Raw genomic sequence first — 12,368 nt, 5'->3', positions numbered from 1 at the left:
AACATATACCCATACACAGATACTGCACAGACTACACATAATTAACGGGGAGAGGTTAATGAAACCTAGGGTTAATGAAACTCAAAATCAAACTGTCATTGCTGTTTATCCCACAGAAGAAGAGGAAGCAGAAGGCAGTTACAACATCGATGCAAGCCATATCATGAAAGTCCCACCCTCCAGGGAGCTCCCATCCAGCTCCATCCTAAAAGACCCCTCCCCTTCCTCTGTTGTGAAACTGGAAGTCAATCAGAAGGCAAAGAATAAAAGAGAAAGGCAGGAGCTGTATGGTGAGTACAAAACCCACAAACATTATTTCATTTTTTGTTGTATTTTGCATTCGTCTAATTGGTAAGATCCTGCAGGTTCCCAACTTTGGTCGAATGCAGAAGGTGAGGTGAAAGTAAAGAAAAGGCCCCACTGCAGGTCAACACCAGACAATACAACTAAGACCTTGGGGGTGAGGAGGAGACCAGGTCGTCCAAGACTACAGGAAAAGCTGTGGGCTGGTCACTATCGGAAACCTGCAGGCCTCTTGTCTTTCTCCAGTACCAGCGAGAGGTTGAGGCGAGCCACACGAAAGAGCTCCATGCTCCGTGGAGTGCTTAGCAAGGTGAGCCTAGAACAGGAAGTTCATTGATAAAAAAAAGTGCATAATAATGCACCGTGTCTTTTATCCACTCTTATAAAACAACAAGGGTTTCTCTTTTGAGAAAGAGAAAGGTTCCCCAGTAGAGTCTTTTTCTGAAGAGTCCTTGTAAAAAACCAAATCCATTAACCATCCAACTCCTGAGCAACCTGAGTACAGAGTAAGACAAGTATAGCAAGTGAAGTGACATTCCTTTTATTTACCTCATGAATTGCACAAGCTGCAATGTACACGTTAAGTAATCTAATATTGTATACAAGTCAGTCAATGATCGTATTTCAATATAATATTAAATACATGATGTATGCACCGTGGCTCTTCAACAGGTCAGTAAAAAGTACATGAAATAAAACTGAAACGTTTGCTCTAAAGCATTTTTATAATATACTGTAATACTATGCTTCTTCAGACCATCTTGGTTTTGTATCAAAGGAGTAGACAAGCTTTTTTAGAGCTGCTCTTGGACATCATACAACATTTTTTGACTCTACCAAGATACAATGATACTGTTTCTTGCTCTGTAGCTGTGTTCAGATTCCAATTCAAAGTGGATGCGGCCTAAATATATACTTTTTTATATCTGTTTTTATTTAAACCTTGATCCTAGGTAGTTAGGATGAATGAATGGGTTGCACTGGAGTCATATTCATCTTCATCCACGAGCTATATATGTGACTGCTCACTCCCATTTAAGTACAAATGTCCCACTTGCATCAGTTTTTTGTTGTATCCTGAACGATTCCAGGCCTCATACATACCTCTAGTTTTAATCTTTAGCTTTCTTTGGTGGAAAGAAAAGTGTGGTGTTGTTTAAAACATGTTTGTTTAATCTGAATGAAGTATTCTTACACGGTTACATTCTTAGTATATTCAGTTTTTTTATACTTCTATACATGTACCTCTGCTACTCTAAAGCTGCAACAAAACATTTGCTTAGCTTCAGTGACCCAGGGCCCTAATTTTTGTCCTTTTTTTGTCTCTGTTTCTTTCATCTCATTTTATGTAATGCGACAGAAGAGTTGTTGGTCAACTGTGGTCCAGTCTCCTCAGAGTGATGACACCTGTAAACGGCGGACCAGATTTCGACAGGTGCATAAACAAGTCAGCATATTTCCAAAACCATATGCTTCTCTGAAAATCTCTCTCTGAAAGATTATGTTATTGTAATAAACATCATTTAAGCAGTGTTGCCTAAACCCTAGGAAATCTCATGCACAATTAAAACATGGGGAACACTGCTTTAATTTAATGTATTGATCTAAGAGATGTGAATGTAGCATTGTATGTGCCAACTTATTGTGTGTGTGTGTGTGTGTGTGTGTGTGTAGTCTAAAGGGCGCGCAGTCAGTCGTCTATTGGAAAGCTTTGCAGCAGACGATGGCTTCCAGCTGGGTGGAGATAGCAGTTTCTCTGATGAGGATGAGGAGAACTCTTCGTCAAGCACCAGATGTTCTCCCGGTAACTTTCAGTAATAATTTCCATAAGTCTGCGATTTCATTAATAAATAAAAAATAATTTCTGTCTAACATGGGGAGAAATCCCTCACAAAACCAAGAAAAGTTGCAAGGGGCTACCTTATTGCATTTTTTCCATTTTTTGTATACTGACAAATTCCCCCCACCTCTGCTGGGCGGATTGGGTTAGTCTTACTCAAGAGGCTGCCTGCTTCAACAGTTAAAAACTGATAAACTATATGTTAGAATTTACATGACAAAAAAATATCCTTCTCAAATCTCAGCTTTTTTTGATAGTTGTTTGTATAATGTATATGATTTCTCAAATAATTGATCACTGGACTGCTGGCTTCTTTTTTAACCTAACGGAGATGCTGTATCACAATGCCTTGGTACCATTGGAGTGATTTAAGAATATGCAGCATACATAATGACTGTTTTACCCAAAACTGCCATTTGATTAACTTTTTTTCTTCCGCCCTCAGCTCCTCCAAACTGTATACTGACCAAAAACATGCTGATTGAAGGGCTGAAAATCCTCATCAGTAAAGAAGATGAGCTTCTGTACGCCGCCCGTGTGAGAACTCTAGATCTGCCTGACATGTGAGCACAAAGCAGACGCACTGCATTTGAACAGCCAACACTAAAAGAAAGCAACAAATGTCATATGCATGCTCTATATAGAGAGTTGTGGATATTTCTGAAGCATATTGCTTTAAGACTGCTTTAAATGGCCAGCATGAGCAGAGAGGGTCAGTCACAGAAACCGAGTGAGAGAAGTGGAGCTGGACACGGGAAGTCATGCATTACACACACAGCTGAAAATAACTCCTTTGTACTCTCTCCTCCTCCCTCTCTCTGTTTCTCTCAGCTACAGCATTGTTATCGATGGAGAGAGAGGAAACCGCCCCAGAATCTACTCCCTGGAGCAGCTCTTGCAGGAAGCAGTGAGTTCTTGTTCAAATTGCAGCGCAAGCCTGTCTGTTCTCTGGGCTTTTGCCTCTCAGGACTATCCTCTTACACACACCCTCTCACACACACACACACACACACACACACACACTTTCACACCCTTTTTCTCCATAGCTACCACTTACACCACCCCCCACTACTTTCACCACATCCTACTAAATATCCCCTTCCATCAGAGCCCCACACTCAGCCATATCCTCTTCCACAAAGGTCTCTCACCAGAAACCATTTCTCTTGTGTCTCCCACTTCACCCAACACCAGATCCCAGGAAAGCCCTCTCTTTGCTCACACCTCCTCATTAAATGTAATATCCATTAGCCTAATGAACACCTTCCTACTTCTCATCCTCTAATGACCATTATGAAACTGCTCCAGTCCAGTCTCCTTAGAGCCTCCTCCTCCTCATTATAAAACATGCTGCCCTTCCATTAGAACCACATCCCTAAGAACCAGCACTTTCAGCCCACAGCTCACAGCTCAGCTATATTTGAGGAACCCCACCCTTTTACCCCACCCCCACTTACATTCTCTATATTAGTATACCTATCAGCTTCTGTCCAGAGTGTATTTCAAATAAGCTATTTAGTGTATTTCACTAAGCTTCCTCTGGCCTGAAGTATTAGACACAGGAATGTGTCAAGTTCCTCTTCTTCTTTGTGTGTTCAGTGCTGAACTCATGGGGTTATGCTAACATTACTGTTTATCTAAGCCATCAGTGAAATGGCCTCTAATGATACACTGTAAACCGCAGCGCGTTCTTGGCTAGCATTCATTTTTACCTCCCACTTTGCGTTTCCTTCTTCCTGTGGGGGTGGGTTGTTTCTCACTATTGTTTTGCATAGTTATCAAATTCTGGTCACACATCACTAGCATACAAGTTATCAAAATCTCAGCATAATAAAACTTAATTTCCAAACAGTGAAGAATGTGTCAATGGATCCTGACATGACTCTTGAGAATGTAAACAGTTACACTCGGAACAGAAACTAGTTAAATATCAGCATCAATAACTAAGTGGTCCTCATACTTACATATCTAGTTCATATACCCTAAATAAAGACTGTTCCCTTAAAAACTGATTGGGTTATACCCTACCAATGGCACTGCTAAGGCATGACAAGACATGTTTAATTGACTTTGATTGCCCATTTATTCCTCTCTGACATCCATCTATAAAAAACATATGCGTGTTTTAAATTATCTTTTATTTTTTATAAAACAAAATCCCATAGCTCTTCATATGTAATAACTTGAAATAAATTTCATAACTTGTGCTTTGGGTTGGTTGTATCTAGCACAGCTCTCACACAAACAAACCATGCACACACATACTCTTACAGTCACACATACAGTTGTTGTGCAGCTGCTCCACTGAGTAAACAGCAGTCTCCCAGCAGCTGGATCTAATTACACATGCACTTCTGCTTTCCCCTATCCTTCCATGACTCCAGTCGTCTTTTACCTTCGATTTCAATCTACTACCACCCACATACACACAGACACAGTGAGGGAAATCTCAATCCCTCTCCCTTGTCACAGTCCAGCCTCACACCTCATCAGTGAAAAAGTACCCGTAACTATGGCAACCCTAAATTAAGGCAACATGAAAGAGGGCCTTGGCGAATGGTAGATGCTGAGCCAGTCTGCATTGTTGAAAAAGAGAAATGCTGGCAACCTGCAATCACAACCCTCCCATTCACAGACTCTTTAGTATTACTCAGCAAGTTGGGGTTTACCACATCACAGCTTCCGCTGCTTTCAGGCCTGACTGGCATGCTGGCATGAGATAAGTGCTGCTTTCAGCACTGCCACAGTGACTGGTGTGTGTGCAAATGCATGCATTTGTGTTTGTAGTTGTCTGTTTTGCTATCTGACTTTGGTCTCTGAGCCCAAACACTTTTTTGTCTTGGACTGGCACTGACTAACAGAGGTGTGTTTTTGTGTGTACCAGGTTTTGGATGTGCGTCCTGAAACAGAGGCGGTGCTGACCGAGGGGACGAGAGTTTGTGCCTTCTGGAGTGAGCGCTCACGATGTCTTTACCCAGGCTATGTGCGCAGGGGTGAGAAATCTGTCATTTATTATAAATGAGTGCATTATTATTATTCCCCATCCATTTATTGTTATATACACACATTGTGCACTCATTTGGCAGCAGCAGAATAATGCAGATACAAGTAAAGACCTTCCGGTAATGTTCAGTAATGGTTCAGATTGGACTGGTTTATACCTATTTCAGAATTGTCTGGATTCCTGGGATTTCTATTACAGGTGTTTCTATTAAAGTGGACAGTGAGAGTATGTTTGTGTCCATGGTTGTAATGTAATAGATTCTTTGAAGTTATTGAGTCTTTTGTTTTTATGTTGTGTTGTAATAGGTGGCTCTAATGATGAGTGTAAGCCAGGTGGAGTGATGGTAGAGTTTGATGATGGGGACAGAGGATGGATCTCTCTCCGTAACATTCGTCTCCTTCCACCTGGATACCAGATTCATTGTGCGACCCTTATATTCTCTCATAAATTACACTGTCTCTATGGATAAACCTCATTAAAAATATATATTTTTGATACTACATTATTTAATCAAATATGTAATTCCAATTAAAATTTGCATATAAAATAATATTGATGTTTTGTTAATGATCTGAACAAAAAAATTAATCCTCCTCTTTAACCCTAGTAGATACTGAGTCCAGTCCAACTCTGGTTTCCAGTGGTCGATTAGACAAGATAGTTTCATGTCAGGATGGAAGAAGCTCACAGATTGTAAGATCCTCTGAGAAAACAACTAACACAGAGGACGCTAAAACCACAGAAAAGCCAATAAGAAAACCAGGTAACTGATTTTAACTCCCAAACATGCATACACTAACAAAAAATGTTTTAGCAAAATCTCCTCAAATATATTTGATAAAACATCCTTATATCTACTGGAAAAACATGATTTGATATATTTAAACATTATTTCTCAGGGAGACCTAAAGGTTCAGGAATGAAGAGGTTTGCCTCAGATAGTGTCTCTAAAACCTCATCATCTCCCCTTACCTGGCCATCATTAGCTCAGCCTAGAAGGAGAGCATCTGTCAATTTGTTTCAACTTAATGGTTCAGCATCCAAGAAGACCATGAAGAACAGAGAGGCAGTGTTTCCTCATGCTTCAGTCTCTGTGACATCATCAGCCAAATGCATCTTCAATAGCAGGTCCTTTGAGGTGGACTCTTTCAGTAGTATTGCTAATGGCTACTCATCTTTCTGCAGCCAGACATCTGGCATGCCTGTAGATGGCAGAAGCAGCCCCTATGGGCAGGGCAGAAAGTCTGAGGAATCGGACATTCCTCGAGGAAGGAAAAATGAATTCCTGATCAAGCTGGATCACGAAGGAGTAATGAATCCCAAGAACAAGAGCAGCAAGGCTATGCTAATGTTAGGAGGTTCTGGATTTGGATCTAAAGGTATAGGTGCTTCACCCAAGCCTGAAGCATATTCCCACCCAGTTCTGTTGGTAAAGGACAAACGGAAGGGAGACAGTTCTCGGGCAGAGCTCCTACCGATCCAGAGAAAGCCATCCCCAACTTTGCTAATGAGCAAGCATGGAGACATGGGCCTTAGTTGCCACAGGGACTGTCATAGCTCTTATTCAGACATGGATGAGGAAGATGAAGAAGAAGAGGAAAGGAGGAGAAGAAGTGAATCAGTTCTGGGCCCAGCCTCTGGTGGCATGAGGATGGCTGGTCGTTTTCTCCCCCACCTCTCTGTTTCCTCATCTTCTTCAGGGTCATCTAGCTCTTCTAGTTCAGGCTCCATTTCCAGTTCCAGCGTCTGCTCATCTGACAATGACTCCTCCTATAGTTCTGAGGATGATGAGAACTCCACGCTGCTCTTACAGAGCTGCCTAACACCACATCACTCCCTGCTCCATCCCCATAAAGCTCCAACTGGACCCACACAGCATTCATTTGTGGCCAAAGCTATGGCTGTCTCTAGCACCAAAGGTGGGAATGTTGACAGTGCTGTCCGCAAGCCCCTAAAGAGGAAAGAGTGCCTCAGTTCATCCAGCAAACCATCCAAAGACCTGGTCAAGAGACAAAAGCTTCTGGCTGACCATAGCAGGCCCAAATTGTCTTCTTGCATGCCAGCAAGGCAACTGTGGAGATGGTCCGGGAATCCCACACAGGTAAGCCAGGAATTTTTTAAAAATATCTTGTATCTGTTTCAAGCCTTAGGGGTCAATGCTTGTACCCCATTGTAAACAATTTTCCTGCAAACATTTATATCAAAAATAATATTTCTTGTTCTCAAGAGACGTGGGCTAAAAGGGAAAGCACGTAAGCTCTACTTTAAGTCCATAGTCCGGGGCAGGGACACAGTGCATGTAGGAGACTGTGCAGTGTTCCTGTCAGCTGGTCGTCCCCACCTACCCTACATTGGCCGCATTGAGAGCTTCTGGGAGACCTGGTCTAGCAGCATGGTAGTCAAGGTCAAGTGGTTCTACCATCCTGAAGAGACCAATCTTGGCAAGAGTCTTCATGATGGCAAGGTAAACATGACAAGGTTTCAAACTATGATGTACCGCTTACCTGACATAAAGAAAGAAGGACAGTTTTTAGAGAGAGCATCTTTTTTTTTTTTTTGCAGATTTTTTAAAAAATAATTTAGCAAAAAAATAAATTATATTTCTTTCCCCATCAGCATGCCCTCTATCAATCATGCCATGAGGATGAGAATGACGTGCAGACAATCTCTCATAAGTGCCAGGTTGTGAGCCGTAAGGAATATGAGCTTCTGAGCCGCAACAGGAAGCCTGGTAGCAGCCTTCAGGACCTCTACTACCTGGCTGGTACCTATGACCCCACCAGTGGCCAGCTGCTCACTGCAGACGGAATGTCTATTCTCTGCTAGCTTTGGGCCGATGATAATGACAATCTAGCATTTGCCTGGCGGGAATTTGACGAGAGACCAACCAGTCAAAATGGGGATTTGCAAGAATCACAACTGTAATTATCTGTAATTAAGTTCAAATGTAACCAAGTTGTGGTGAGATGCATGGTTAGGAAGACCAGCCCACAATCTCCTAGCCTCACAACCTGTGCTTGGTCTCCCAAAGATGAACTGCCTCCATGGGTAGTTTTGCGCATGGTCCAGCTTCTTTGTATAGTACATCCATGTTTAATCTCACATCTTACAATTTAACTTAAAAAAACAACAACATTCTATTTAAAGTCACCAAAGCAGAACCCTTTTTTGGTTTTGAAAGATGGCTATCGTAAGAATTCTACAGCGTAGAAAAAAAACGGCAGAGTGGTGTGCTTTCCCCCTACACCATGTGATGATTCCAGGGATATTTAAGTAAATAATAGATTTAGTATATTAAGTTTATGTATGTGTATATTTAAGGAGTTATTTACTATTCAAGCCATACACTTGAGTACCTCTTTACCTGTCTTCTTATTCAGGTGTATAGTGTACAGGTGCATGTGTGATATGTTTTTTTTTTTTTTGTTTTTTTGTTTTTTTTTTCTCATTATTAATTTTTGTCATTGTCTATATGTATATACAAAGTTATTTTATATGGGTGATGTACAGTACATATGAGGTTTATTGTTTGAGGCTTGGACTGATTTATTTTTCTATGAGAAGAAATGAACTGAAGATGTATGCACTGCACTGCACATTGCCTGCTGAGACAGAAAATGTTATAAGTTTCAGTCATTGTTATGGCTGCACTTTGGGCATTTATTATTATTTTCTGTTTTGTTTTGTCTACTTTTACCATTATTTACATGTCCACTGTGCTTTTTACCCAAAAAAAGATATATCAGAATAAATAATTAAATGGAAAATTGAAATATGTACATGCAGGTATAAAATACCAGAGTGATTAATTAGTGCTGTACATCCTTCTGCAATCAACATACTTTTTAATATTTGGTTTTACTGACAATGTTTTGTTTAATTTTTTCCAACTTTCTCCTCACCAGAAATGGTGATGACATATTAAGGCAGACTGTTTGACCAAGGCCAAGGCAGTGAAACAAAGAAATGGCATTCTGCCAACCATAACAAGAGCTCTTAGAGAAGCCGATGAGTCGTTTGTCTTTAGGGACAATCATGTTCATAAAAGAGCAAGCGTGGACTGTTTGACAGGCTTACACAATCACAAAATAGTTTATTAATTTTTTTTGTGTGTGTGCCAAAATCATCTTGTTTTTATTATGCAACCTTCACTGTATTCTCTAAGTATTGATTATTATTTTTATTACCTATTTATTGTCAGTGTTGCTGTTTCATCACAAAAACCAAACAAAAATGTGACAGCGCTTATTTAGTTTGTGTTGAAAATAGAGTCTCTATATCAAAGTGCAATGGTCTGGCAGAGAGAACTTGTACAGAGAGAACACTGGACTAGTATGCTTGTTTGTGCCTTGAATTATAGTTAGACCCTCACCTTCTGGCCCACATTAACAGCCTTTGTGGCTCTGCAGAGGAAGTGACATCATTCAGTGACCTCTCCATGACCATTTAACCTATTCTTCTGTGGTTTACAAATGGACACCAAAAATGTATTTGTCACAATATTCAGCCGATTCATTCGCCAATTTCACCAATAACCTGAAAGAAAAAGGACATTTGATGATGGTTTCTCTACAAAATGTCCTTTATTTGTTTTGTTTTGTTTTTGTTAAATGGGCTGTAAGGTTAAAACTCACCTAAATAATTTTAAACTTGACTCTAACATAGGTTATTTATTAACTGTCTGTTTAGGCCATACTAACTGTGTGTTAATTGTTATTCCTTTGTTATACTGTCTTGCTAAAGGAGGGCACTGGACTGAGTAATTTGAATGTACTTAGTATAAGATAAGCACGAACATCTTCTCAAGACCTGTCTGAATGACACAAAATTCTAATCTTTTATCATGAAGGCAAAGTTCTATTAGTTACAATGTCCAGTTTCTCTTTTTAGAAAAACGGATATTAGAGATTTTCAGATGGTCTTGTCTTAGAAGTTGGTCACCTATCATAATTTAAGAAAAGGTCATTTGCCCATTGATAAAAGTGCAATACTACTTTGACTCAACATTTGAATGATAGTCAGAATTTTGGCGCTTCTAATAAAGGCTAATGGGTAATAAGAAATGATCTGGAGGACGCGGGAACGTCTTTCCTATAAAACCGGTTTCTTTCCATTTCTATTTTGATTTGTACATGGTTAAAATGATATAACTAATATTCAGCCTGTCACAGAATTTTTATGTTTTAACATTGATGAAAGCAATTTAAGTATATTCTTTATTGTTCTTTTTGTCTGTTTTTTTCTCTGTGCTGAAAACTGTTGTAAAGATTGTAAATGTGTAAAGTAAGGTCTGGTTTGGGGAGTAAACATTTTACAGAAAAACACTTTATCAAGCTGTAAATGTGTTTTAGTATTAAGATTTTTTATAGAGGGACTATGAATAAATATCATGCTCAAAAAACCTGTGTGCTTATTGGATGATTATCTTTAAACAAGACTCCAAGTGACAGTCAAGGCAAATGTTACATTCTCATAGAGTCAGCTTTACAAATCCACCATTGGATAGCGATTAAAAATAAAAAGGAAATGACTTTACCCTTTGATGCTTGGGCTCGTTTGATAGCCTGTATTGTCCACTTAATCGATGAGTGAACTTTTATAGTTGGAAGAGCAAAAGACCATGAAGCCTGCACCACTGGGAAGCCCTAAATAGGTCACTAACCTTTCTACATGTGACTTCTGGGTCATTGTAAAGGCTTTGTGTCTACAGCTGGGTTAAAGAAAGCACATCATTCATGTGAATACAGTGTGGTTTTACACTTGGCAATTGGGTCAAATTTAGGTGGGTGTAACAAAGAAAAGGTAGAATCTGCTTGAATATGAGTTCAATATGAGGAAAGTGCAGGAGAATAATTAATTCCAAATTAACAGTATGCTAATCGGTGAAGTCAGTTTAATTTACCAAACCAGATATACAGGATTTATGCTGCATATTACAGTGTAACAAAAAGTCATCTACTCTGGGGTCTTAACGCATGTACGATCTAAAATGTGTGACAGTGTTCACCATTTCAGACAGTAAGGCCCATTTAATTTGCTAAAATGCTACTAATAAATCCCTAGGCTGTTTTCTCCTCTCTCTCTTGTTACCATGCTCCTAACCTTTACAATGACTCTGCACTCCCACCTTTCAGACATGATTGTTAGAGCATCTATATAAGGGATATTTCACTGCAAGGCCAATCCCATCCTCTATATCAACATCTTTGTATTTTAAGGACCCCTTAAAAACATGAAGTTATATAAAACCCTTACTAAAGGAAGGAAAGGAAGTAGGCAAAGGTGACCTAGATTTGGACTTGGAGCATTATGGCCCGATGACAGGGGCTATATCTAAAATAGTTAGATGAACACTGTGGGTTTTATGAATGAAATATTCTCCTGCTCTAATGTATTCAGTCAAATTCCACTCTCTTGTATTCTGACTTTAATTAGGAGCTTTGTGGTTTGGTATTTTCCAGTCATTATCATCATTTCAGCATTCACAGCCCTAGTGTTTGTTTAAAAGATAATGAGTGCATTTACCATGAAAGAGAAAAAAAGAGACTGGTGAGAGAACTCCTACAGCAAATGAACATAATAATATAATTAAATGGAAATATAAATTAGAATTTTTTAATTAATAAAATATTGCCAGTTTTAATAGGCACATTGTTTTGCAATGAACATGGTACATGGTTATAGAAAAAACAATTAACTGTTGGGGTAAAGGCACCAAAACACCCTGTTTATAATTATTTTCTAATTATTTCTGACTTAGAATCTACAAGACTAACAGGATTTACAAAGGTAAAATGTAATAAAAATCAAAACACCTTGAACGGGTACAAGTGGTTAATGCAAAGAAATTATGCATTTGGTTGCGTTTTTAATTAATGTCATGCATAAGCTCTTTAGAACTAACCAACCAAACCAAGATAAACATTTATAAAGGTTTATTCCGAAGAGGCATAGACTCGCAATTTTTGCAAACATTTTCACATAATAATTTAGCCAAGTCACATTTTAAAGCCTGAGAAAATATACATAACTCGCTGTATGTTAGTATGTTATTATGATATCGTCATTGCTATGGGTTTTGATAAATATCTTATAAAGAATGAACTGATATGATTGAGAGAATATACATAAGTATTCATAAAAATTATGAATTTTCTTTTTAGAATAATTAACAGAAATACTTCAGAGTCAGTAAAAATATCAATGACTGCTATTCTGCAA

General features: G+C 39.0%; 1 protein-coding gene across 12 annotated transcripts in view; it reads left to right on the top strand.

The window, feature by feature from the left end:
- LOC132861698 (BAH and coiled-coil domain-containing protein 1) overlaps positions 1-10,562 on the top strand; it is a 67,478-nt gene extending 56,916 nt beyond the window's left edge. For 5 of the 12 annotated variants that reach the window (XM_060893254.1, XM_060893261.1, XM_060893260.1 and 2 more), the window contains 12 exons: positions 117-290; positions 366-613; positions 1,664-1,750; positions 1,978-2,107; positions 2,589-2,706; positions 2,975-3,050; positions 5,028-5,136; positions 5,453-5,569; positions 5,755-5,910; positions 6,047-7,248; positions 7,375-7,611; positions 7,764-10,562. In XM_060893254.1, the coding sequence (XP_060749237.1) occupies positions 117-290; positions 366-613; positions 1,664-1,750; positions 1,978-2,107; positions 2,589-2,706; positions 2,975-3,050; positions 5,028-5,136; positions 5,453-5,569; positions 5,755-5,910; positions 6,047-7,248; positions 7,375-7,611; positions 7,764-7,973 (2,864 nt within the window). In that variant the 3' untranslated portion in view covers positions 7,974-10,562. Of the gene's footprint in view, positions 1-116; positions 291-365; positions 614-1,663; positions 1,751-1,977; positions 2,108-2,588; positions 2,707-2,974; positions 3,051-5,027; positions 5,137-5,452; positions 5,570-5,754; positions 5,911-6,046; positions 7,249-7,374; positions 7,612-7,763 lie in introns of those variants that run through there. The other 7 variants (XM_060893264.1, XM_060893258.1, XM_060893259.1 and 4 more) reach the window with 6 other exon arrangements.
- The last annotated feature ends 1,806 nt before the right edge of the window (positions 10,563-12,368 follow it).

The sequence above is a fragment of the Tachysurus vachellii genome, chromosome 18 (assembly GCF_030014155.1).
Source record: "Tachysurus vachellii isolate PV-2020 chromosome 18, HZAU_Pvac_v1, whole genome shotgun sequence".
In the NCBI taxonomy this organism is placed as follows: domain Eukaryota; kingdom Metazoa; phylum Chordata; class Actinopteri; order Siluriformes; family Bagridae; genus Tachysurus; species Tachysurus vachellii.
The sequence above is the reverse complement of the archived record's forward strand: the minus strand, read 5'-3'. Positions and strand labels throughout refer to the sequence as shown.